The 27,527-nt window shown below is 48.9% G+C and overlaps 2 protein-coding genes across 21 annotated transcripts in view; both read left to right on the top strand.

Moving 5' to 3' along the window:
• Window positions 1-27,527, top strand: part of LOC308572648 (uncharacterized protein) — a 152,819-nt gene that overhangs the window by 51,238 nt on the left and 74,054 nt on the right. For 4 of the 14 annotated variants that reach the window (XM_081168887.1, XM_081168883.1, XM_081168885.1 and 1 more), the window contains one exon: window positions 3,689-3,771. In XM_081168887.1, coding sequence (XP_081025013.1) covers window positions 3,689-3,771 — 83 coding nt within the window. Of the gene's footprint in view, window positions 1-269; window positions 477-801; window positions 929-1,614; window positions 2,351-2,716; window positions 3,215-3,386; window positions 3,472-3,688; window positions 3,772-27,527 lie in introns of those variants that run through there. The other 10 variants (XM_081168891.1, XM_081168889.1, XM_081168890.1 and 7 more) reach the window with 6 other exon arrangements.
• Window positions 1-27,527, top strand: part of LOC308572661 (uncharacterized protein) — a 73,454-nt gene that overhangs the window by 32,839 nt on the left and 13,088 nt on the right. Inside the window, exons 1-3 of one of the 7 annotated variants that reach the window (XR_014001832.1) lie at window positions 10,140-10,396; window positions 10,949-11,031; window positions 11,897-12,144. Coding sequence is in view for 4 of the 7 variants with exons in the window: in XM_081168935.1 (XP_081025061.1) it covers window positions 21,837-21,849 (13 nt within the window). In the remaining 3 variants the exon portion in view is untranslated. Of the gene's footprint in view, window positions 1-10,139; window positions 10,397-10,456; window positions 10,481-10,948; window positions 11,032-11,896; window positions 12,145-18,581; window positions 18,727-19,995; window positions 20,079-21,724; window positions 21,850-27,527 lie in introns of those variants that run through there. The other 6 variants (XM_081168933.1, XM_081168934.1, XR_014001833.1 and 3 more) reach the window with 6 other exon arrangements.

Here is a 27,527-nt window from a genome sequence, read left to right as displayed (position 1 = left end):
GCCTCCAAACTCCCTCCGAAAAGGCGCCTCTCCTCTTCCCGCCCAAAGGCCTGGCTCCGCCCCCGCCTCTCTGGGCAGCCAATCAGAGAGAGAGAGGTTCCCGCCCCCTGCAGCTCCGCTCTCCATCTCTTTCTCTCCCCCTCCGGCCCCCTTAGTCTTGCCCCCTTTCTGGAGCTGCCTTGCAAGTGGGGCTGCTCTGAGGGGGGCTGAGCTCTCCCTGCTGGGCAGAAGGAAGGGGCAAGGAAAAGAGAAGAAGAGAGAAAGGAGGAAACGGCTCGTCAAATGCTGCCGCGAGACTTGTTCCCGCGAGATGTCCTCTGGTTCTTTCAGCCGGGTGAAGAGGCACTGAGCTGGATTCCTAGAGAGGACCAGAAATGCAGGCGGGGGCGGGTCCTCCAGAGCCCAAGCCCCGCCCCCCAGCCCCTTCCTGTCAGAGGAGGCAGCTGTTCTCTCCTCGGAGGCGCCTCCTGCGTCGAGTGAGTCTCCCTCTCTTCTCGCTTAGGGGGGGAAGGGGAGGGGGAAGGGGGACCCCCCCCCAAATCAGGGAGCAGAGGGTCCAGGGGGGGGTGGGGAGGGAGCCACCAGAGTCCTCTAGGCCAAACAGGAGCAGTGCAGGAATCTCCCCTCCAATGCTGGCCAGACCCATGGCTGCTGCCTTTGGGAGCCCAGGGGGGGAAATGCCATGAGGGAAGCCAGCCCGTAACTGCCCCCAGAAGCAGAGCATGGAGTCCCCTGGCCACAAAGGGACTGAGGCTGGCACACGAGTGGGATGTTGAAGCGGACACTCAAGGGATCCAGAAGTACCCCACGCAGGTGTGGGGGTTCGGCTGTGTCACATTCTTAATTACACAGCCACCCTCCTGAATTCCCAGGGCAAATTCCCGGATTAAAATACAACCTTGAAAACAGTTGCAATCACAGAAAGAAGGTTGTTGTTTAATCGTTTAGTGGTGTCTGCCTCTTCGTGACCCCCTGGACCAGAGCACGCCAGGCACTCCTGTCTTCCACTGCCTCCCACAGTTTGGTCAAACTCATGTTGGCACCTTCGAGAACACTGTCCCACCATCTCGTCCTCCGTCGTCCCCTTCTCCTTCTGCCCTCCATCTTTCCCAGCATCAGGGTCTTTTCCAGGGAGTCTTCTCTTCTCATGAGGTGGCCAAAGTCTTCTTTATGGTCCAGCTCTCACTTCCATACATCACTTCTGGGAAAACCATGGCTTTAACTATACGGACCTTTGTTGGCAAGGTGATGTCTCTACTTTTTAAGATGCTGTCTAGGTTTGTCATTGCTTTTCTCCCAAGGAGCAGGCGTCTTTTAATTTTGTGACTGCTGTCACCATCTGCAGTGATCATGGAGCACAAGAAAGTAAAATCTCTCACTGCCTCCATTTCTTCCCCTTCTATTTGCCAGGAGGTGATGGGACCAGTGGCCATGATCTTCATTTTTTTTGATGTTGAGCTTCAGACCATATTTTGCGCTCTCCTCTTTCACCCTCAATAAAATGTTCTTTAATTCCGGCTAGGGATTCATCCAGCCCAGCCTTTTGCATGATGAATTCTGCATATAAGTTAAATAAGCAGGGAGACAATATACAGCCTTGCCGTACTCGTTTCCCAATTTTGAACCAATCAGTTGTTCCATATCCAGTTCTAACTGTAGCTTCTTGTCCCACATAGAGATTTCTCAGGAGACAGATGAGGTGATCAGGCACTCCCATTTCTTTAAGATCTTGCCATAGTTTGCTGTGGTCGACACAGTCAAAGGCTTTTGCATAGTCAATGAAGCAGAAGTAGATGTCTTTCTGGAACTCTCTAGCTTTCTCCATAATCCAGCGCATGTTTGCAATTTGGTCTCTGGTTCCTCTGCCTCTTCTAAATCCAGCTTGCACTTCTGGGAGTTCTCGGTCCACATACTGCTTGAGCCTGCCTTGTAGAATTTTAAGCATAAGCTTGCTAGCATGTGAAATGAGTGCAATTGTGCGGTAGTTGGAGCATTCTTTGGCACTGCCCTTCTTTGGGATTGGGATGTAGACTGATCTTCCCCAATCCTCTGGCCGCTGCTGAGTTTTCCAAATTTGCTGGCATATTGGGTGTAGCACCTTAACAGCATCATCTTTTAAAATTTTAAATAAAGAAGGTAAGTCCTACTTTACCTGCTTCTGAATTCTGTCCTTTGGCCTCACCCACTCAAGGGACTATGTTGGATCCAGAAGTACCCCACGCAGGTGTGGGGGTTCTGCTGTGTCACATTATTAATTACACAGCCACCCTCCTGAATTCCCAGGGCATATTTCAGGATTAAAACACAACATTTAAAACAGTTTAAAACAACTTACAATCACAGAAAGAAGGTAGGTCCTACTTTACCTGCTTTTGAGTTCTGTCCTTTGGCCTCACCCACTTGGCCCTCAGGGGGTTTCCCAGATGAGGATCTGGCCCTCAGAACAAGGAAAAAAGGACCCCATCTCAGTAGTTTGTCTTGAGGAGGTGGGAAATCCTCACTATAGCCTGGTTTCCACGTTACACTTGGTCCAAATGACTCACTTGTCACTCACCGTTCTGACTTTATTCCTTGACTGCAAATACTGAAAAGCAGGATCAACCAGGCTGATTCATTTCACAGAAATCCCTTCACTTTCCTGCACATCTGGGATGGTCATTTTTCTTCTAGGAGGGCAAGAGCATTACTTCTCTTTTTTCTTTGTTGGATTTTCTAGCGCCTCTAATTTGGACGAACAGAACTTGGCAGAGGGCCAAGGGGATCCTTCCTGTCTCTTGGAGGCTTCCTTCGAACACACATGGATGAGCAAGACTCAGCTGGCCCTGGAGCCGGGAGAGGTCATGGCATTGACAATGGGAGCAGTGGGGGATTCTGGGAAAGCTCAGTGCAGAAGATCCTGGGTGAGGAACACACCCTTCGCTCAGAGGCGCAGAGCCGGCAGTTCAGCTGGTTCTGCTACCTGCAAGTCAAAGGACCCCGTGAGGTTTGCAGCCGACTCCACCACTTCTGCCACCAGTGGCTGAAGCCAGAAAGGCACACGAAAGCTGAGATGCTGGACCTGGTGATCTTGGAGCAGTTCCTGGCTGTCCTTCCAGCGGAGATGGAGAGCTGGGTGAGGGAATGCGGAGCAGAGACCAGTTCCCAGGCAGTGGCCCTGGCCGAAGGTTTCCTCCTGAGTCAGGCGGAGGAGAGGAAGCAGGCGGAGAAGAAGCAGGTGAGAGAGACTTTCCTCTGGATGCTCCCAAGGGGATCCAAACAGGAGGGAAAAGATCCCTAAATCTCATCCTTTTTTGGGAATGACATTGGCTACCCCTCCAGTTTTTGTCCCAGCCATTCCTTTTCTCACCCATCTCCACATTCTCTATTACAAATTCTTGTTGCTCTTTCAGGAAAAGGATCTGTTGGCAGAAATGGGTCCTGATTCCTCTGAGACAGAGAGGACTTTGTTGGACACCAGAGAGAAGTCCCTGGGTAAGGAGAAAGGAGTTTCATCTCAGTCTGGCCACATCCTGTTATTCTCAAACTACTCTGGGTTCTTTCAGTGTTTTGGGGAAGACACTTGGGGCCCAGAATCCAAATAAGAGGAGATGTATTTTAACATAATATGAAATGGGGACAAACTCCCAAATGCACCTCTGAGAGAAGCATCCTGCACTCCGGTCTCCCCACTTCCCTTTGTCTCTCGCAGGTGAAAGAAGGATGCCGGCAAGACCTCCTCCTCCATCTCTTCATCCTGGTGGAGGGGAAGCAGCGGCTGAGGAACCGGATCAGGTGCGGGGAAGGAGCCTTGGGGGGAAAGAGGCTGAGGGGTGAGGGACAGAGGGCATTTCTGAGACAGAACAAGTCTCTCCCTCCTCATTGCTTCTGTCACAGCAGCTCTTCAGAAAATGCCATCCCATAATGTTTTATCTGCCGAGAATAAGGAACAGTTGCCTCACCTTGGCTAACCTTCTGAATGACACTAGTGTTATTTCTCAGTTCTTGCAGTTTTATTTTTATATTTACCACTGGACACTAAAATCGGCTTCTCAGCAGTTAGCAAGCCATCTAATACGGTGGCGCTGATCCACTGCTTAAAGGCCTGACTGCGTCTGTTCTGAATGCAGGGCAGCAGGAAACCAAGGACCTGAGGCAAGTCAGGACCCTTGGGAACAACAACAACAATGCGAGGGATAATGCATCGAAGAACTCGGACTTATCCGATGTTTTGCATGGGATCCCCTCCAAACCTGGGCTGAAGTCAGTGGACAAGTGAGGGGAGCCCAGCTGTGAACTTGGGTGGCCAGACAGAACATGACTCCCTTGCTCCAGCAAGGGGAGGTGCTGCTGTGGCAGCAGAGGAATGGATCTCAACGTCCACAGGTTGACACAGAAATAATTTTTGAGGCCTCAAATTTCAAAGTTCATCATGCACAATTGGCCAAATGCTTGCTCTGACCTTGAGGGACTCTAATAACAAACACTTCAAGCAGTGTGATTGTGCCCTGGTTTTACAACGGGACCCAAGTTGTGATGGATGTGTCTCCATTTAGCTCCTTACGGGAGCTCTATCTGTAGGGCTATGTAGGCTCTTAGCCACGAGATTAAGCAAGAACAGAAATATAGCAATTATAACTGGTATTAAAAGCAAAGCAGGAGAAAGCTGTACCCCCAATAAACAAATCAAATAATTTTCCTCTTGTTTGTACAAAATCCTCCCCTTCAGAAATAAGAATAAAAAATTAAGCACAGCCAGAATACCAACTGTATAAGAAACCGGGGCAAAATTTATGGAAGGGGCAATTACAGAGCAAAAAAGAAGAATAAATAATTGAAAAAATCGACAAAATGCCATATAAACCTAGATCAGCAACAACCAGTGAAAGAGCCCTTAAAATTAGGCACGGTTGGTACTTCACACCTAGATGCCGAGCCTATATAAACCCCAAAAGTTTTCCCATGTGTTGGAGAGGGTGCACCAGTATGACATACCGACACCCTTTTTTGAGTGGGAGCTTGCTGGAACTGGGTTATGGAACCTTTCAGGTGGGCATCTCTGCCATTATAAGAGCGCGCTCTGGCACTCGTCACGATGTTCCGTTGCGCCAGAAGCGGTTTAGTCATGCTGGCCACATGTCCCGGAAAGCTGTCTGTGGACAAACACCAGCTCCCTCGGCCTGAAAAGTGAGATGAGTGCCACAACCCCACAATCGCCTTTGCCTGGACTTAAACGTCCAGGGGTCATTTGCCTTTTTTACCTTTATAAGAGAACAAAAGAGATGTTCCTGTTAAGTTCTGACACCTCCTTTCCTGAAAAACAGCACTGCCGACACATATGGTGGGTGTGTCCAGAAATAGATGAGTTCTGGGGAAAGGTTTTTGCAAAGATCTCTTTGATCACAAGACAGACAGAACCTGTGACCCCAGGACTGGCTCTGCCTAACCTGTACAGTCCGGAAACAAAGAATTTATAACTCATCTGGTAACCGTGGCAAGAATGGCCATTGCCTGAACATGGAATACATTGCAAAGATGGACCTTTTTATTTCCTTTTAGGGTCTAGTGTGCTTCGAAGATGTCACTGTTTGTTTCACGGCGGAGGAGTGGGCGTTGCTGGATCCTGCCCAGAGAGCTCTGCATAAGGAGGTTACAGAGGAGAATCGTGGTATCCTGGCCTCTCTCAGTAAGGCTCCTAGTTGGATCATGAGATCTGTTCTGAAATTCCATACATGTATCTCTATTGTGATGGAGCTCAATAGCGCTGCCTTCAGCAGCTGGGCTTCCAACACCTCCACAAGTCACCTTGAATGGAGGACTGTTTGGGCTGGGAATGTCCTTCCTCCAATTATGCCTTTCCAAACAGAGATCTTAAATGTCAGGGGTCCCTTTACCCTAAACAGAGATCAGGCTGGTCTGAACTTCCCAAACCTTTTGAAATGAGGCTTCATTCTTATAAAAGGTAAAGGGAGCCTTTTTTACTTGCCAGTCGTCTTTTGTTGGTACTGCTTTTTCTTTCCGTCTTTGGGCATATACCATTCAGGCAGCTGTGGTAGCATACATATACAGGTTTTTCCCCTCATCTTTGGGTACCTTTCCCTCCATTATACCTGAAAGGGAAGCTTCCGGTTTTTAAACAAAGATTATTTTCAGCATTTTTTTCAACTCGTTATAAATCATTTCCCCGAAGACATTTACTGTCTTACACAAACACAACATGTGAAAAATGTACCTTCCTTCACTTGACATTCCCAGCAGGCATTTGATTTGGTCTTGTATATTTTAGCTAAGTTACTAGGAATCAAATGCCATCTATACATCATTTTCCTATAGTGTTCTTTTAACTCATAACATGCTGTAAATTTCAATTTTCCATTCCACAATCTTTCCCAAGCTGCCATTTCAATGTTATATCATATATCCATTGCTGAATGTATCATCAGAGATTTGACCTGTTTGTCTTTCTGGGTCACCTTCAATGGTAGCCCCACATAGAGCGCATGGCAGTAGTCTAAGCGAGAGATAACTAGAGCATGAACCGCTTTGGTGAGAATATCAGCGGGCAGGTAGGGTCTCAGCCTGCATACCAGATGGAGCTGATAAACAGCTGCCCTGGAAACAGAACTGACCTGCACCTCCATGGAAAGCTGAGAGTCCAAAATGACTCCCAGGCTGCACACCTGGTCCTTCAGGGGCAGTTAGCCCATTCAGGACCAGAGAGTCCTCCACACCCGCCTGCTTCCTGTCCCCCCCAAAACAGTACTTCTGTCTTGTTAGGATTCAACCTCAATCTGTTAGCCGCCATCCATCCTCCAACAGCCTCCAGACACTCATACAGGACCTTCACCACCTTCACTGGTTCTGATTTGAAAGAGAGGTAGAGCTGGGTATCATCTGCATACTGATGAACACCCAGCCCAAACCCCCTGATGATCTCTCCCAGTGGCTGCTTGTAGATGTTGAAAATCCATATCTCTCTTTGTTGCAGGTGGTGATGAATTAGAAATTAAGAACCAGCGAGTCCATGACAAAATCCACACAGTGGAGAACCCCTATCAATATGTGGAGTATGGAGAGAGCTCTCATTCCTTATCCCACCCAAGAATTCCCACTGGGAAGAAAAAGCATCAGTGCTTGGAATGTGGGAAGAGCTTCCGTCAGAGAGCCCATCTCACAGCCCATCAAATGAGTCATAAAGGAGAGAAACCTTATCAGTGCTTGGAATGTGGGAAGAGCTTCAGTAAGAAGGCCTATGTCACTTCCCATCAAAGAATTCATACAAGGGAGAAACCTTACCAGTGCTTGCAGTGTGGGAAGAGCTTCAATCAGAGGTCCCATCTCACTATCCATGAGAGAATTCATACAAGGGAGAAACCATATCAGTGTTTGGAATGTGGAAAGCGCTTCAGTCAGAGGTCCCATCTCACTACCCATCAAATAATTCATACAGGGGAGAAACCTTATCAGTGCTTGGAATGTGGGAAGAGCTTCAGTTCAAAGGCCTATGTCACTTCCCATCAAAAAATCCATACAAGGGAGAAACCCTATCAGTGCTTGCATTGTGGAAAGATTCACTCAGAAAGGAAGTCTCACTTCCCGTCAAAGAACTCATACCTGGGAGAGAGTCCACATAAATGCTTGGAATGTGGAGAGTGTTTTAGTCAGGAGTCACTTCTCACTTCCCATCAAAGAACTCACAGCAGGGAGAATCAGAATCCCATTGAATCATTGGATTGTATGGTGAGTCATCTTCTCCAACCCCCTGCAATGCAGGATTTTCAACAAAAGCATTCATGACAGATGGTCATCCAACCTTTGCTTTAAAACGTTCAATTCAAGAAGAGTCCACCCCCACCTGTACTTGTTTGTTGCAGAGTCAAACAGTTCTTGCTGTCAGAAAGTTCTGCCTGATGTTTCATCAGATTTTCCTTACTTTTATCTTGAATGCATTGGTTTGGGTCCTCCTTCCACCAGAGTAGGAGAAACCAAGTTTGCTCACTCTTCATGGCACAACCCTTTAGATATGTCTATCACATCTCCTTCTCCATCTCCATAATAAACATCCCAGCTCCCTCAACCGTTTCTCCGAAGTCTTGGTTTCCAGAGCCATGATCCCCTTGGTCTCCCTCCTCTGCACCATTCCAGCTTCTCAGGGATGAAGCCGATCCAGAACTCTGGTTCAAAAGGTTTGGCCCCAGAAGCATCAAAGCCATTGTGGAGACAGAATGTGTGCAACACAACATTCCTGCATTGCAGGGCTTGGAGTGGAAGACCCTTGGGGTTCCTGCAAACTGCATAATTCTATGATTCTATGTTGATGCAGCCTAGAATAGCATTAGTTGGGGTTTTTTGCTGCTGCACCTCACTGTTGACTCACTACAAGCTTGTGGCCTACTAAGAACCCTTGATCCTTTTCCAATACAGTGGTACCTCGGGTTAAGAACTTAATTCGTTCTAGAGGTCTGTTCTTAACCTGAAACTGTTCTTAACCTGAGGTACCACTTTAGCTAATGGGGCCTCCCGCTGCTGCCGCTGCACGATTTCTGTTCTCATCCTGAAGCAAAATTCTTTACCCGAGGTAATATTTCTGGGTAAGCGGAGTCTGTAACCTGAAGCGTCTGTAACTCAAGGTACCACTGTATATGCATGTTATTCCTGCCTATGTGCAGAACCTGATATTTGTCCCTACTGAAATTCATTTCTTGCATTCAAATGCCCCCTTTCTCCCCAAGGTTCTCCCCCTCTTCTTTTAATACTGACAAGAACCCTGTGAGGTTGGTCAGGATGTGAAGCAGTGTCTGGCCCCCAAGGACACTTGGTGAGCCTCATGGCCGAGTAGGAATTTGAACCCAGGTCTGCCAAGTCATACTCTGACACTAACCACTATACCACACTAGCTCTGTCATGAGACTCTCAGAAATTGTGCCTTTGTGCGCTTCTGCTTCACGTTTAGGCGCAGTATTCTGGTCCTTGTTTTTAAAGTTGTGTACACATGTATCAAAACAATAATATAATAGTGCATTTAAGGTACTGTTACCTAGGCGGGCAGAAAGGGTGAGTAACCATCTACAGTGGTACCTTGGTTCTCAAACTTTATCCATTCTGGAAGTCCGTTCCCAAACCAAAGCATTCCAAAACCAAGATGCGCTTTCCCATAGAAAGTAATGCAAAATGGATTAATCTGTTGCAGACTTAAAAAAACAACAACCCCAAAACAGCAACTGTAACAACACCTAGCTGTAACCCAAAACAGCAATTTAACATGAATTTTCCTACTAGCGAGACCATTGATCCATAAAATGAACGCAATAAATCATGTACTGCAGTCACACAATCAATCAGTAACTGAACTGGGTTCCACACAGTCACACACACAAAAAAGAGCTGCAAAAATTAATAGCAAAAAAAAGACAGACCTCAGCATAACACTCAAAATGAAACTGGGGCACTCAAAATGGAAGTGGGGCACTCAAATCAAAAGCGTAACGCTCGAAACGGAGCATGTTTGGCTTCCAAAAAATGTTCACAAACCGGAACACTTCCTTCCTTGTGGGTTCCAAGTTGTTTGAGAACCAAGGTGTTTGAGAACCAAGGTACCACTGTATGTCCTTTCAAATGTTTTTGTGGGAAGGTGGTTATTCTTTTGTATTGATTCTTGTTTTTATTATGTATCTTGTGTTTTTATTTTGTATTTTTATGCTACGAGGCACTGAAATCTTCTGGTGAAAGTCATTATACAAATGTAATAAATTAAATGGCAAAGTAGTCATAAACAATAAATAAAACTTTAGAATACACAACCAGACTGAAGAATACCCACATAAATCATGAGAAGTTCTCAAATACACAAAAACCTACAGCTACAACCCCACCCCCAACCTGCTAAAGCCAAGTCTCTGTTCAGCAGCCTCAGCTTTTGTAGCTGGAGTCCGTCTGTACATCCATCACCCTGGACCAAAGGATTAAAAGGACAGAAAAGGAGATTCCACGAAATACTGGGACTCCCTGGGAAGCTGGCGGACTCTCCTTCCTTGCAGGTCTTTAAAGAGATGACCATCCCTCGTGGATGCTGCAGCTGAGATTCCTACATCGCAGGAGGAGGTGCGACTAGATGACCTTGGGGGTCCCCCCAACCCCCCCCCCCCGATTTCCCGTTGGGGGTTTCCCCCTTCCAGCTGCTGTTTCCAAGGGAGGGAGCAGCTCAGCTCGCCAGCCCAGAGGGGCCCCCAAATCCTCCTGCTATGGAGAGGGAGAGAAGGGGTGCACGGCAGGCCAAGGGTTAAGAGGAGCGGAGCTGCCTTCCTAGAGCGGACAGGAAAAGAAGGGGAAGCAGGCTGGTCCTCCCACGCCCAAGCCCCTCCCTCCGCAGCGCCTGCCTTGCTCGAGAGGAAGGGATCTGCCCGCTCTCTTCCGGGATCTGGTGAGCCTCCTTTCCCTTCCCCAGAGGGTGCATTGGGGGTCTTCCAAATCCATGCAGCCTGGGACCCCCCCCGCCCCCTCCCCGGTGAAAGGTGGAACCCTTCAGGGAGGGGGAAGGTTCCTCCTCCATCTTGCCTTGGGGGCGGAGGAGCAGCAGCTCAGGTTGGGGGCAGGAGCCTGGTGGGGAAGAGGCGGAGGGGTGGGGCAGCCAGATCCCCCGGGTCGCCCTCCTCTGCCCACCTCCCAGCTTGCCAATATCCTTCCTCAATTGTGGTGCAAACCACTCCAGGAGGGGCAGAAGAGAGTGGTGCTGGGAATTCCCTTGATCTGGACTCTGGACCTCTGTGGATGCAGCCTACGAACACCCCTAGGCTCTCCATCTTATACTTGTGTAGCTGGTTCTCCCTTCCTAAGCGAAGAGCCTTACATTTGTCCCTCTGGAAATTCCTCAGTGAGACCTGTCCTTTCTCTAAGGTCCACCAATAGTTAGAAAGGCAATGAATCACGTCTTGAGAGAAGCGTCATGCACTCCACTTACCTTTGTCTCTTGCAGGTGATATAAGGTTGCTGGCAAGACCTTCTCATCCATCTTTTCTTGGTGGCGGAGGGGAAGCAGGGACTGTGGAACCAGCTCAGGTAGGGGAAGGCGGCCTTGTTGGGAAAGAGGCGGAGGGGTGGGGCAGGCAGGGTTCCTCTGGAGTCCCAGGAATTTCTAGCCTCTTCCTCTTGGCTTCTGTCAAAACAGCCCTTAACAAAGACTGACAATGTTATTGAAGAAGATTTACGTGCTGAGAATAAGAACCCTCCACCTCACCTTAATTCTCCTTCTGAATGTTGTTACCGTTATTTATCAGTCGTTGCAGCCTTATTTGTCTATTTATTGTGAAATCCTAAAATACGCTTCTCAACAGTTTACCAACCATTAAAAAACCCCACAGTAACCAGGACTAAGGCTGGGCCATAACTGCTTTTCAACATCTAAGGTACCGCCAGCTAAACACCACACTAGGGCGATATATCACAATATTGGAAAGGAGCCCATTTCAAAGCAGCAATGGGTGAGGCAGGCGGGCGAACTCTCACCCGCTGCCTTAAGACAGGCAAGGGGGACTGGTGAGGCTCAGCTGGGGGGCAGGAGGGCTTCTTTGGGCCTTCTCCCTCCCCAGCTGAGCAAGCCCCATGTCCCACTGGTGCGCGTCCAGGCCTAACCAGGATTCGCCTAACCAGCCCCATCTGTTTCCCCAGCACCTGCACGTTGTCCCCCATGTGCTCCTTGAAGTTCACCTTGGGGCATTGGGAGAACAATGCACACAACAAAACAAACAATAAAATAATTCCATTAAGATGTTAAAAGAAGCGCCCATACTTAAAATGTGCGGCAAAACAATCCCATTAAAACAGTGCGGTACTTAACAGGCAGGAAACGGAAAAACCCCACAATTCATAGAGGATAATCTTCATACTGGCTAAGAGGAAGACCTTTCTCTCTCTCTTTTTTAAGAGTTCACTGTCCTTTGAAGACATAGCTGTTCGTTTCCGGCGTGAGCAGTGGGCGTTGCTGGATCCTGACTAGAGAGCTCTGCAAAGGGAAGCTATCGTCGAGAATTGTGGGATGGCCTCTCTGGGTAAGGCTGCCTGATGAAGCAATATCTATTCTGAAATTCCTTACATATATGTGGTGAACCTCCCAGATTTTGATGGAGCTGAACAGCGCCACCTACAGCATCTGGGATTCTTGCATCCACACAATTTACCGTATTTTTTGCTCTATAAGACTCACTTTTTCCCTCCTAAAAAGTAAGGGGAAATGTGTGTGCATCTTATGGAGCGAATGCAGGCTGCGCAGCTATCACAGAAGCCAGAACAGCAAGAGGGATTGCTGCTTTCACTGCGCAGCGATCCTTCTTGCTGTTCTGGCTGCTGAGATTCAGAATATATTTTTTTCTTGTTTTCCTCCTCCAAAAACTTGGTGCATCTTGTGGTCTGGTGCGTTTTTTAGAGCGAAAAATACGGTACCTTTAACGGAGGCTACTGAATGTTTTGCCTGCCAATATTCTTCCACCACTTATGCCTTTTTAAACAAGGATCCGGCTGGTGTGAACTGCCCAGGCCTTTTTTTAAAGCAGGCTTCAGAGTGGTTATGGAAGTGGATGTAGCTTCAGTCCTTTTTATTCTTATTATTATTGAAAGTTTTCAACATACAATGCAACAAAAACCAAGCTAATGTAAATATAGAGAAGAAAACAACAGAAATGAAAAAGAGAAAAAAGTTAAGTATTACAAAAACGGAGAAGGAAAAGATGGAACCAGGTAATGCCTTCTTAAGAGGCATTAACGCTTTATATAAGGAACAATGGACAAAGATTATAATAAACAATGTTGTCTCAGCGAAATGTAACATTAGGAAAGGGAAAAACCAGTGGTGTCCACTCTCTCTGTTAGTATTTATCCTTACCTTAGAAATTTTACTGTAAATATTAGGAATAATGACAAAAATAGGGGAATAAAAGTCGGCAAACAAAATTATAAAACAAAAGATGATATTGTCTTAACCCTGGAAGAACCTCTAGAAGGTATATTAGAGTTATTAAAGGAGATAATTGAATTTGGAAAATTGGCGGGTTTTAAAATAAATAAAGATAAAACCAAAACGTTAGTTAAAAACATGGATAACCAAGCTAAAATGAATTTAGGGGAAATTATCGGCTGGGAAATAGAGAAAAAAGAGAAGTGTTTAGAAATGTGGGTATCGACAAAAGATCATAATGTCTATAATGATAACTATGTGAAAACTGTTAGGAGCGTCCTACTGTTGTGTAGGACTCTGGCAGAGACACATGCCTGACTGGCATGTTCTCTCCCTCCTGGTCGATCACTCGGGAGCTTCAAAAGCTTTCTTCAGCCTGAACATCACAGCAATTAATGCCAAAAGGCATCGGCACACTTAGGGATCCGCAGAGTATTCGCAATTTGCGTAAGAGAACCAGTAGCACAGCGTTTTGCCTAATCTACTTTATTTACATATAATACACTCGGAGCATTCTGACTTAGCTCCATCCTCTTTCTCATCACACAGCAGAGAGAAGAAACAAAGGACAATAGTCCCACTTCACGGAACACAGTAGCACAAATATCCTGTCTCCGTCACTTCCCACATTGTGGAATGCAAAACATACACCGTCATGTGATAGACAACAATCCCATGACTGCAGACACGGGAAATGAATCCAACAAAAACTTGGGGAAATTTTTAAAAAAGATTTAGATACACGGGACAGAATGCAATGGGGAGAATTGTGGCAATAAAAATGAATATTCTCCCAAAAATTCTATTTTTATTCCAAACAATCCCAATACTTAATGACACACGATGCCTAAAAGATTGACGAAAAAGACCTGTTTAAGTTTATTCAGAGGAGCAATAAACCTAGGATAGAACATAAGACTCTCATTGATATAAAAGACAGAGGAGGGTCTGCACTCCCATATTTGGAATTGTATTTTGAAGCTGCCTGCCTGTGTTGGATAAAAGACTGGATACTGCTAGAAAACACACAGCTCCTAGACTTGGAGGGTCATGATGTCAAACACAGCTGGCATGCTTGAATCTGGTATGGCAAAGTGGGAAGATGAAAAACCTTCACCAACCATGTTATTAGAAAAAAATTAGGGCGTGGGAAAAATACAAAAATGAAAAGAAAATACTTTCAATAATTGGGGGCTCCATTTCTTGCTGAAGCTCTGATCCATTTCTCTCTTTGCTGCAGATGGTGATGAATTAGAAATGAAGAACAAGGGAGACCATGATGAAATTCCCACAGAGGAGAAACCAAGTAAATATCTGGAATGTGGAAAGAGCTTTAGTCAAAGCCCCCATTCAGGTTCCCAAAAAAGGGCTCCCACTGGGAAGAAACCCTACCAGTGCTTGGACTGTGGGAAGAGCTTCAATCAGAGGGGTCACCTCTCTATCCATGAAAGAATTCATACAGGGGAGAAACCGTATAAGTGCTTGGAATGTGGGAAGAGCTTTAGTTACAGGTGCAGCCTCAGTTCCCATCAAAGAATTCACACAGGGGAGAAACCTTATCAGTGCATGGAATGTGGGAAGAGGTTTATTCGGGGGGAACAACTCATGGTCCACCAAAGAATTCACACAGGGGAGAAACCTTTTCAGTGCTTGGAATGTGGAAAGAGCTTTAGTCAAAGTGCCACTCTCACTTCCCATCAAAGAATTCATACAAGAGAAAAACCTTATCAGTGTTTGGAATGTGGGCAGAGCTTCAACTGGAAATATAATCTCACTTCCCATCAAAGAATTCATAGAAGAGAAAAACCTTATCAGTGCTTAGAATGTGGGCAGAGCTTCAGGGAAAGCGCCAAGCTCACTTCCCATGAAAGAATTCATACAGAGGAGAAACCCTATCAGTGCTTGGAGTGTGGGAAGAGCTTTAAACAGAAGGGAGGTCTAACTTCCCATCAAATAATTCATACAGGGGAGAAACCATTTCAGTGCAGGGAATGTGGGAGGAGATTCACTCATAGTGGCAATCTCACTTCCCATGAAAGAACACATACCTGGGAGAGCCCATATAAATGCTTGGAATGTGGAAGAAGTTTCAGTCAGGACTCCTATCTCATTTCCCATCAAATTATTCATACAGGAGCAAGACCATATAAATGCTTGGAATGTGGAAAGAGTTTTAGTCAGGAGTCCTATCTCACCTCCCATAAAAGAACTCATAGTGGGGAGAATCACAGTCTCCCAGAATCTTTGAGCTGTTGCATTGGATTGGATGGTGAGGGTCGTCTTCTCCAAGCCCCTGCAATGAAGGATATTCAACAAAAGCAGTCATGACAGATGGCCACCCAACCTTTGCTTAAAATCCTTCAATTCAAGAAGAGTCCACCACGTGAACTAGTTTGTTCCAAAGTCAAACACTTCTTACTGTCAAAAAATTCTGCCGGATGTTTAATCAGACTCTCCTTACTTGTATCTGCATTGGTGTGGGTCCTTCCCACGAAAAAGCAAGTTTGCTTGGTTTGGGTCCTTTCACCGGAGCAGGAGAAAGCAAGCTTGCTCCCTCTTCCATGGCCCAGCTCTTTAGATACTGGAAGACGGCTTTCACATCTCCTCAGTCTTCTCTTCTCCATGATAAACATCCCCATCTCCCTCAACTGTTCCTCATTAGGCTTGGTCTCCAGACCCTTGATCACCTTGGTCTCCCTCCTCTGCACCCATTCCAGCTCATCAGGGATGAAGCTCATTCGGAATCTGGCACAAAAGGTTTGGTCCCATCAAAGCCATTGTGGAGATACAAAGGAAGCAGCTTGCAAAAGGGATGGAGGTAACCCAAAATGCCTCATCCGTAGTGAAGTGCATAAGCTGCGTTACTGAGAGGAAGCTGAAACCTCCTTTCCCGCCATGTTGGCAACATATCTTCCCTGCATTTCAAGGGGTTTGACTAAAGGACCCTCAGCGCTCCTTCCAACTCTACAGTGCTGTGATTCTCTTATCCTGTCTTGATGCAGCTTAGAATAGCATTAGCCTTTCTTTCTTGGTGCTTCACTCTGTTGACATAAGAGCCCTGGATGCTTTTTATATGTACTACTGGCCAGCTAGTTGTCCCTCATCTTATATTCGTGCAGCTGGTTGTGCCTGCCTAAATGCACATCCTGACATATTGAAATTCATTAATTGCATTCCTATAACATTCCTTGAAGGTGCTGTTACACGGTTCTTCCCTATCTCATTTAATGCTGACTATATAATCCTGTGAGGTAAGTTTGGCTGTGAAGCAGTTCCTGGCCTCCAAGTTCACACAGTGAGCTTCATGGCTTAGTGGGGATTTGAACCCAGGTCTGCCAGGTCATAGTCCAGCACTCTAACCACTATATCACACTAGCTCTATAATGAAACTCTCAGAAAGTGTGCATGCATTTTTTATTTTTATATTGTATTTTTACACCATGAATCACCCTGAGGTCTTTGAATGAAGGGTGGTATAATATTCTACAAACAGCCAAATAAATAGATAAAATTAAAGTCGTTAGAAATAATTCATAAAAAATACACAACCAAACTGGAGAATAGCCACATAAATCACAAGAAGATGTAAAATAAAGATACAAATACCAAGCTCAGAACGCCCGACCATACCTCCTAAGTCCAAGGGTTTATTCAGCAGCTTCAGCTTTCGTAGCTGGAGTCAGTCCGTCCACCAGTCACTCTAGGGCCTACTCTTCCAGGCCACTTGTGAAAAGGCCTACTAGGCAGGGAGCAGGTCTTCCAGGACTCACGGCCAAGATGGTATCTGGCCTTTTCAGTAGAGACAGTTGGAGTGAGGGGGTAGTAGCAGGGTTGGTTAGAGCAGTAGAATAGGAACAGCATAATAATGCCCCTTGTTTCAGTTTTAATAAAGTAAAAAAAAAGAACAGGAACATCTGAAAGCACATGCTTATGTACACAAAGTTACCTTGAACTTCTTTTTTATTATTTAATAAATCAGTTATACTCCAGACACCTCATTCTTTGGTATGTTGGTTGTGAGTGTTCAGATAAGAGTCATTGGGGTGGCAGCGGGAAGAAAGGGGGTTATTGGTGAAAGACTGAGCTCACAGCTGGGCCCCTTGAATACAGTGGGAAGGTGGTGCAGGAGGGTGTGGGCACTGGCAGAGCAAAGGTGGTGGCGGCACAACATGGGGAGATAAACTCAGCCTCGACCTGGTACATTCTGAAGTGTTCAAAATGCTTCATAAAAAGAAACTCTTACAACATACCGTATTTTTCGCCCTATAGGATGCACTTTCCCCCCTCCAAAAACGAAGGGGAAATGTGTGTGCGACCTATGGGGCGAATGCAGGCTTCAGGAAGCTATCCGCAAGCCGTGGGAGGAAGCTCTCCCACGGCTTGCGGAGAGCTGCCTGCACCCTGAAGCCTGGGGGGCGCTGAGCTCAGTGCCCCCAGGCTTCGCGCAGCTCTCTGCAAGCCTTGTGGATAGCAGCCTGTTCTAGGGGCTGGGGTCGGGGGAAGCTCGGGCTTCCCCCACCCCAGCCCCACGCCTGGGGGTGAAATAATGTTTTTTCTTTATTCCCCCCCCCCAAAAAAAACTAGGTGCACCCTATGGGCCGGTGTGCCCTATGGGGCAAAAAATACAGTACCTGTGAGGTGAACCGGTAGCATTACCCCAATAATGCTACTGTGGCTTCACTGTCTTTCTCCTAGTTATGACCGGTGTTGCAGTTAAATACTTTTGAAACAGCCCCACTGTAAGAGGAAGGGGTGTGTGGTGGGGGTGGGCTGCCCCGAGTGTCATCCCTGGGGGGTGACATTGCCCCCCTGGACATTTGCCGCAGGTAGCGCCCCTGTGGGTGGCCATGCTCTGCCTCTGCATGGCCCTGGTTCCTTCAAAGCCTAATACTCTTCCTCAGCCTCCCTCTCTCCTCTCAGCAATGCCCCTCCTGAGGCCAGACCCCGGGGATCCCTCGGCCCCCTTCTTTCTCTCAGACCCCCAGAGCCTGTCTCCCCCCCCCCCCGACTCAGCCTGGCTTCCCCCCCCCCAGCCCCTCTTCCTCGCTCAGCTGCCAGGCTCCTTCTTCTGGCCACAGAGATTCTCCTCAGGGAGGATCTTCCACCCAGACCAGAGACACTTCTCCACTTCTCCCCCCGACTCAGCCTCTCAGTCGTCGTCGTCGTCGTCATCATCATCATATTATTATTATTATTATTATTATTATTATTATTATTATTATTATTATTATTATTATTATTATTATTATTATTATTATTATTATTATTATTCCTTCCTCCCGCCTCAGCTCCAGCCTCAAAACTCCCTCCGAAAAGGCGCCTCTCATCTTCCCGCCAAAAGGGCTGGCTCCGCCCCCGCTCCTGGCTGGCCAATCAGAGAGAGAAGTTCCAGCCCCCCCCGTGGCGTTTCTACACACCCACACCCACCCCGCGCCTTAGTCTTGCCTCCTTTCTGGAACTGCCTTGCAAGTGGGGCTGCTCTGTCTGGGACTTGGCCCTCATTGCTGGGGCAGAAGGAAGGGGCAGCCAACCTCCCGATTCCCCGCTGGGGTTTCCCCCTTCCAGCTGCTGTTTCCAAGGGAGGGAGCAGCTCAGCTCGCCAGCCCAGAGGGGCCCCCAAATCCTCCTGCTTGGGAGAGGGAGAGAAGGCGGCAGGCCAAGGGTTAAGAGGAGCGGAGCTGCCTTCCTAGAGCGGACAGGAAAAGAAGGGGAAGCAGGCTGGTCCTCCCGCGCCCAAGCCCCTCCCTCCGCAGCGCCTGCCTTGCTCGAGAGGAAGGGATCTGCCCGCTCTCCTCGGGGATCTGGTGAGCCTCTTCTCCCTTCCCCAGAGGGTGCATTGGGGGTCTTCCAAATCCATGCAGCCTGGGACCCCCCGCCCCCTCCCCGGTGAAAGGGGAAGGACCCAGTGAAGTCCAGTCCCAGGGGATTCTGGGGTGCGGCTCCCATCCTGATTTGAGGGAGCCGGCCTTGGTCAGGTGACCAGCAGGACTCACCCGCTTCTGGCGCGGCGGGACACCGGGTTGAGTCGCAGCAGTGCCTATTTATCTACTCGCTTTCAACCCTGCTAGGTTGGCGGGAGCTCCCCCCCCCCCCGGCTTGCAAATTTGAACTCCTAACCTCCTGATCAACAAGCTCAAGAGACCCCAGGACAGTCCTCTAGTCGAACCCTGTGCAGTGCAGGAATCTCCACTAAAATGCCACCTGGATGTCCTTGGAGAAAAAGAGGGGATAGAAATGTCATAAATACAGAGTGGGACCTCAGCCAGTAATTAGTTTATAATTTGGCTACTGCATTTGGCTCCAGTTTCCAAGGCAGCTCCATGCAGAGGGCAATGCACTCAGCAAATGAGACTTCAGTAGAATCCTAGAATTGTAGAGTTGGAAGGGACCCTGATGGTCATCTAGTCCAACCCCCTGCAATGCAAGAATGTCAAAGCATCCATGACACTTAAAAACTATCCATGGAAGGAGAGTCCACCACCTTACAAGGGGATCTGTTCCACTGTCAAACACACCTTACCCTCAGATGTTTAGACAGAAGCTCCTTGGATACATTGAGTCAATTCCCCTCCTCTCAGCTTCCTCTTTTCCCATCTCCTTCAACCATTCCCCATAAGGCATGGCTTCCAGACCTTTGATCATCCTAGTTGACCTCCTCTGCACACCTTTCAGCTTCTCAATATACTTCTTGAATTGCAGTGTCCAGAACCAGACATGGAGCTCCAGGTGGGGTCTGCCCAAGGCAGAATAGAGTGGCGCTATAACTCCCCTTTATCTGAAAACTAGACTTCTGTGGGTGCAGCTTAGAATTGCATTAGACTTTTTTGCTGCTGAATCAGACTGTTGGCTCATGTTCAGCTTTTGGTCTATGAAAACCCCTATGTTCTCCATCTTATACTTGTGTAGCTGGTTCTTCCTGCCTAAGTGAAGAACCTTACATTTGTCCCTCTGGAAATTCCTGAGTGACATCTGTACTTTCTCTAAGGTCCACCTTTAGTTAGAAAGGCAATGAATCACGTCTTGAGAGAAGCATCATGCACTCCTGGCTTCCCACTTACCTTTGTCTCTTGCAGATGACAGGAGATTGCCAGCAAGACCTCTTCATCCATTTTTTCTTGGTGGTGGAGAGGAAGCAGTGACTGTGGAACCAGATCAGGTAGGGGAAGGCGGCCTTGTGGGGAAAGAGGCGGAGGGGTGGGGCAGCCATGATTCCTCTGGAGTCAAATGAATCTCTTGCTTCTTCCTCTTGGCTTCTGTCAAAACTGCCCTTAACAAAGACTGACAATGTTATTGAAGAAGTTTTATGTACTGAGATTACGGAACATCCACCTCACCTTAATTCTTCTTCTGAATGTTGTTACCATTATTTATTGATCATTGCTGTTTTACTTGTCTACTTATTGTGAAATACTAAAATACATTTCTCATCAGTTTGCCAACCATAAAAAACAGTAACAATGATTCACCTAACCAGCCCCATCTATTGCACAGTGGGGCTTTCGCACCCCCTCTACATTGGCCTAATGCACACAATGAAACACACAATAATTCCATTAAGATGGTAAAAGCAGCATCCATACTTAAACAGTGTGGTAAAAGAATCCCATTAAAACTGTGCAGTACTTAATTGAAACATAAGGTACAAAATTGGTTTCAATATCATCAAATAATGGAATTTTTCAAACAGGACAGGAAAATTGGCTTCCAGATGGAAAAATCAAAACTAGAAACTGAATTGTTAGAACCCAGTACTAAGAATTTATCTAGAATGTATAACTTGTTGCTGAAATGGAATACACAGGATGAAACAGTCAAATCAGCTATGATTAAGTGGGCACAGGATGTCGGTCATAACATCATGTCAGCTGACTGGGAATGGTTATGGAACACCGGTATCAAATTTACGGCATGTAATGCCTTAAAGGAAAATATTATGAAAATGGTATACAGGTGGTACATGACCCCAGTCAAACTGGCAAAAATTTATCATCTGCCCGATAACAAATGTTGGAAATGTAAAGAGACTGAAGGTACCTTCTACCACCTTTGGTGGACATGCCCGAAGATTAAGGCTTTCTGGGAAATGATCTATAATGAAATGAAAAAGGTACTTAAATGTACTTTTCTTAAAAAACCAGAGGCCTTTCTCCTGGGTATTGTCGGCCAATTGGTCTCAAAGAGGGATAGAACTTTCTTTATGTATGCTACCACAGCAGCAAGAATACTTATCGCGAAGTATTGGAAGACACAAGATCTACCCACTCTGGAAGAATGGCAGATGAAAGTGATGGACTACATGACATTGGCCGAGATGACAAGCAGAATCCGTGATCAACGAACAGAGACGGTGGAAGAAGAGTGGAGAAAATTTAAAAGCTATCTTAAGGACCATTATAAACTTAATGAATGTTAAAGTGTTTTGGTTTCCAGAAACAAAGGGATACAGTGACACAAGGTCAGAATATAGAGAGGACTAAGATGACAGAGGTGGAGAGTAACAGTTGGGAGTTGCTATAAAAATATGGACACTGGGATGCAGAAAGGGGGGGTATGGGGAAGTCTGAAAAAAGAGGTTTATGAAAATGGGTGATGAAACTATACATGTATGTTTGTTTTTTTAAGTGTTTGTTTGTTGTTTAAAACTTTCTAAAACCAATAAAAATTTTATAAAAAAAACAAAAAACTGTGCAGTACTTAACAGGCAGGAAACAACAAAACAATTCATAGCAGATAATCGTTATTCTGGCTAAGAGGAGGACCTCTCTCTCTCTCTCTCTCTCTCTCTCTCTCTCTTTTTAACAGTTCACTGTTCTCTGAAGACGTCGCTGTTTGTTTCACGGGTGAGCAGTGGGCATTACTGGATCCTGACCAGAGAGCTCTGCAAAGGGAAGCTATCGTCGAGAATTGTGGGATCATGGCCTTTCTCGGTAAGGTTCCCTGTTGGAACTTTGTTTTGATATTCCGTATATATACCTATGTGGTGAACCTCCTAGACTTTGATGGAGCTGAACCGCACCACCTACGGCATCTGGGATTCTCAAACCCACACAATTTACCTTGAATGTGCACTGTTGACTGTTTTGCCTGTGAATATTCTTACTCCATTTATGCCTTTTTAAACAAGGATCAGGCTGGTATGAACTGCCCAGACCTTTTTAAATGTAGACTTCAGAGTGGTTAGTGAAACGGATATAGCTGCTGTCAGGTTTTATTTTTTAATTGAAAGTATTTGTCAGGGCTGCTTCCAGACCCTAGCTCACAGAGGATCACGTTAGCCAGCGTTCACTTTATAAAAGTCTTTATTGAGTTACAGTTTCCAATTTCAAACTGCCGCAGGCAGCCCTACGTCTTATCAGCTAGACCGGCGAAGCTCCGTCTGAGTCCCCGCCTCCTGTACACCAACTTAATAACCTCGCCTTACTCCACCTTTTCCGCCTTCCCCTCCTTCTCTGGGTCCCTCTGCCCCCCGTGGTCTCTTCCTTCCTGGATTCTTCTGACGCTGACCCCCCGGACCCTTCTGTCTCCTTGCGGCGGGCTTTAGGACCTGGCTCCCTTTCCGGGCTGCTTACTCTGCCGCCTTCCTGTGCATTTGAACTTGGCGCGCGCGCCCAACCTTCCACTTTCCGCTTGACCGTTCCTTCGCTCCCCGATGGAGGTGTGGCCACTCCTGACTCATGCCCTCCCCCCTGCGGCGAGTCGCCGGATCCCGATACCTGGCGCCCTTCCTCCTCACTGCGCTCTGTTGGGGACGTTGGCCCCGATTTCCAACTGCTGCTCTCTGAACCCCCTTTTGTCCCTTTTTCCTGGGGTGTCCCCTTGATCTCCCCCCTCGCTCTGGCCACTGGCGCTCCTTTCTGTGAATCTTCCGATTCACTGGAAAGACTCGGAGATCTCGGGTCGTCGTCATCGCTCATCTTTCCTTCGGACTCCTCCCCCTCGCTCTCTGTTTCCTCCCTTGCCCTTGCCTCTGCTCCTGAACCCCTGACATCCATCCCCCCTCGAAGCCCCCCCTTCCCCCCTCCCCTCCTTCAGGTGTGGGTGCTGGTTGCTCCATTGTCATGGGGACGAATGCCGGATACAGTTCGCTTCCCGTGGCTGGCATCCAACTGAAAACTTACGATTCTTCCTCCCTGCGCTCATCGTCGACGGTCGCCTCCTCCTCCATCTCTGTGCCGCCGTGCTCGAACCCAAGGTCCTCCCCGAACACGTCCATGTCCGTCTCTTCGTCTGTCCCTCCTGGGGGCGTCGCTCGCCCGGGACCCTCCAGCCACTTCCTGCGCCACTGCTCCTCTGGTCGATCATCCCACCAATACGAGGGTTCCGAGGCAGGTCCCGAGGGTGACCCCTCCTGGGAACGTGTGTTCAGTGCGGGTTCCTCGTCCGAGTCGAACCCCTGGAACGTGCTGTCTGAAAGCGTGGGTGTGAAAAGCCAGTCGTCGAAAAACTCGGCTGGCATGGGCCTGTGTGGAAAGAGGGCATGAAACTCGTCTTTAAGTAGTGGTTCGTCCAAAGCGTAGCCCGGCACCCAGCTGTTGGCACTGGCTGGGGTGCCCTCTCTGGCGAGAAGGTATTCCACTCCCTCTTCCCCCCATCTAGAGTCCAAAATCTCTGTGACCTCGTTGATGGGCCCCTCCTGTGGCACTCCCTCTGGCTCGGTCCCCTCCTGGAGCGGACTCGGTGCCGTTCCTGGCTCCTGAAATCTGTGAGGTGCCTTGTAGGGAGTGAGCACCGATCGGTGGAACACCGGATGCATCCTGGATCCCTCCGGAAGTGCCAGCCGGAAGGCCACCGGGTTGACCTGTGCCTCGACTTGGTAGGGCCCCAGTTGCTTATGCCCCAGCTTCTTCTTTGCTAACGATCTGGCCGGCACTGCGTGGGCTGCCAACCAGACCCAGTCGCCCACTTGGATCTCTTCGCCAACCCTCCTGTGTTTGTCCGCCTGCACCTTGTATGCGTGTTTAGCTAGTTCCAGCTGCCTCCGGAGCTGATCGTGGACCTCCTGCAACTCCGACGCGAACGCGTCCGCTGCTTGCGGCTCCCCCTCCCCCATTCTTTCCAGTCCCGGGAAGGTTCTGGGGTGCCTCCCATTGTTGGCGAAAAATGGCGTCACCCCCGTGGACACGTGCTTCGTGTTGTTGTAGGCGAACTCGGCGAGTGGCAGGTAATCCACCCACGTTGCGGGCTGTTGATTTGCATAATATCTTAGGTACTGCTGCATGATGGCATTGACTCGCTCCGCCTGCCCGTTGGTCTGCGGGTGCCTTGCCGACGCTAGGTTGATCTTGACGTTCAGGAAGCCCATCAGCTTCTGCCAGAAGTTCGAGATGAACTGTCGCCCCCTGTCGGACAGTATAGACCGCGGCAGACCGTGAACCTTGAACACGTGATCTATGAACAGTTTGGCGGTTTGTTCCGCTGTGGCCACCTTCGCACACGGAATGAAATGCGCCATCTTGGTGAACAAGTCCACCACCACTAGCACTGCTGTCTTGCCCCTCGAGCTGGGTAGATCCGTGACAAAGTCCAGAGCCACTCTCTCCCATGGTTCGAACGGGGTTTGCAGCGGTTCCAGCAGTCCCGCCGGTGGTCTGTGCACTGGCTTGGCCCTCTGGCAGGTGTCGCACCTCGCCACGTAGTCTGCGACTTCCCCTCTCATCCTGGGCCACCAGAAATCCCTAGCGACCAATTCCATCGTCTTCTCCGTGCCAAAGTGCCCGGCAGTGGGCGCGTCGTGCAACTGCTGCAGTACCTTGGCGCGAAGTTCGTCTCCCGGCACGTAGATGGCCCCCTTACGGATGAGCAATCCATCGCGCTCTTGGAACTCGTTGGTTGTCGCCATGCCCCTGTGCACCTCTGCCAATTTAGCTTGCGCGAAGGAGTCGTCCTGCAACGCTCGCTGTACCGCATCCAGGTCAACCGTTGCCGAAGCGCACGCCCATGCTGTCGGTGCGAAGATGTGCATGGCTGTCGCTGGCTTCGCCTCCTCCAGGTATTGCGGTTTACGGGATAGGGCATCCGCCATGACGTTGGTGTCTCCGGGGACATACTCTATCCGGAAGTCGAAGTCCGCAAAAAACTCTGCCCAACGTATCTGCCTCTGGTTCAGGAACTGCGCTGTGCGCCAGTGCTCTAGATTCTTGTGGTCTGTGCAGACCTGCACTGTGTGCTTGGCGCCGATCAGGAAGTGCCTCCACGCCTTGAATGCTGCATGAATGGCAAGTAATTCCCTGTCCCAGATGGTGTAGTTCTGTTCCGACTTGCTAAGCTTCCTGGAGTAGAACGCTCCCGGCCTCCAAGCCCCCTGCGGGTCTCGCTGCAACAGGACTGCTCCCACGGCTCTGTCTGAGGCGTCTGTCTCCACCCTCATCGGTCTGCTGGGGTCGACATGTAGCAGCTGCTCTTCCGACGCGAAGAGACGCTTGAGTGCCTGAAAGGACTGCTCCGCCTGCTCCGTCCAGATGAACTTCTTTTTCTTGGAGCTGAGCGTGTCTGTGATGGCTGCCGTCTGCATTGCAAATCCCTTGATAAACTTGCGGTAGAAGTTCGCAAAGCCGATAAACCGCTGGACCTCCTTTCGGTTGCGCGGGCTCTTCCAATCCAACACGGCGCGAACCTTGGCGCTGTCCATGGCGAGCCCCTTGTCCGACAACTTATAGCCCAGGAAATCCACCTCCGACACGTCGAACTGGCACTTTTCCAGCTTGGCGTACAGCCTATGCTGCTGCAGTCTGCTCAGCACTTCCTTGACGTCCCCGTCGTGGGTCTGCTGCGATTCCGAAAATATCAGGATGTCATCCAGGAAACAGACGCACTTCTTGTATAGGAGCCCTGCTAACACGTGATGCATGAAAGCTTGAAAACAGTGGGAGCCATTTTGCAGTCCAAACGGCATAACTCTGTATTCGTAGGTGCCCAGAGGCGTGAACATGGCCGTTTTCCACTCATCGCCTTCCCGCACGCGAATGAGGTTGTACGCCCCGCGCAGGTCCAACTTGGTGAACACGCGTCCTTTGCGCACCGTCGCGAGGAGGTCGTCGATCCGGGGCATGGGGAAATCAGATGGTCTGGTCATACTGTTTAAGGTCCGATAGTCCACTACGAGCCTTTTTTGGGGCGTGTCTTTCTTCTTGACAAAGAAGACAGGACTACCCCCCACTGCCCTGGACTCCTGGATGAAGCCTCGCTTCAAATTATGATCTATGAACTCCTTGAGTTCCTGTAGTTCGTCCTCAGACATAGAATACAGTTTCCCTTTTGGCAGTGCCGCCCCTGGCAGGAGGTCAATCTTGCAGTCATAGGGCCTGTGGGGAGGTAGCTTGTCCGCCTCCTTCTCGCAGAAAACCTCCAAAACCCCCGCGTATTTGTGGGGAACTGCCTGCAGCGTCCCCAGCTGCAGCTGTGACTCCTCTTCCTCTCCCTCCTGCCGGGGCAGGATGCAGTGTTCAGCACAATAGGAAGAGCCGAAGACCAGCTGCCGCTGGTACCAAGCCAGCGTCGGGCTATGCCTGTCCAGCCAACTCATGCCCAATACAATAGGCGTGTCCGACAGTTGGGTGACATTAAAACTGATGATTTCCCTGTGATTTCCCAGTCGCATCACCATTGGCGGCGTTTGCTTCACCACCTGCCCCCCGAGCAGCTCCCTGCCATCCACCGTGACAACCTGCAGGGGCAGCGTGGCAGGCAGCAACTGAATAGCGTGCTGATCGACGAAGCCTTGCCCTATAAAGTCCGCGTTGCTGCCAGAGTCCACGGTGATTGGCACGTCCATTGTGAGTCCATTGGGTAGCTGGAGCGATGCGGTGAGCTGCACCACTGGTTTGGGCGGGAGGGGGTCTGTGGGCTGCAAAATCTCTGGGGACTGCTTCACTGACTCGTCGGGCTGGGCCCCAGTGCCTCTCTCTCCAGCCAGACTCCGTCGTTTCCCTGCTGTGGTTCTCTGTGCTGAGTAGCTGCAGTTACCGTTGCAGAGGCTGCAGTGTGTTTGTGGATCCTCTGGGGACACTCTTTCGCCATGTGCTGAGGACTGTCGCAGATGTAGCACTTCCTGTTCCCTCTAGGAGGCTTCGCTTTGACTGCTCCCGGCGCTAGGGCTCTGGTAGCTGACTGAGCCCTGGCACCTCCCACCTCCATAGGTTCCGCTCCCCCTCCTGGCGGAGGCGTAGATTGCACACGCGCTGCTTCCCTGGGAACGAAGGAAAACCCTCTCGCTGGTTCGCGCCCTCCACGCCCTTCGTCCCTGCTCCACGGACGTTCTTCCAGACGCACCCCAACCGTCAGCGCCCTCTGAACGACCTCCTGCGTGCTCCGGGGTCTCTCCCCCCTCGCAATTTCGTCTTTCACCGCGCCGCTCAAACCTTCCCAAAAAAGGTCTCTGACTGGAGCCGAATCTCTGTCCCATTCCAGGGCACTGACCAGTGTAAAAAATCGGGCATGATACTGCCTTACACTGGCCCTCCCCTGCTTCAGTCCGTGTATCTCTTTCCGGGCAAGATCCACGTCAATGCTTGATAAAAAGCACGCATCCATCGCTTTAATGAAGGCATCCGCACTTCTGAGCGCCGGATCCTTATCTCTCCACAAATTGCGCAGCCATGCTTTAGCA

The sequence above is a fragment of the Podarcis bocagei genome, assembly GCF_964188305.1.
Source record: "Podarcis bocagei genome assembly, chromosome: 13".
In the NCBI taxonomy this organism is placed as follows: domain Eukaryota; kingdom Metazoa; phylum Chordata; class Lepidosauria; order Squamata; family Lacertidae; genus Podarcis; species Podarcis bocagei.
This window is presented reverse-complemented; position numbering and strand designations above follow the sequence as displayed.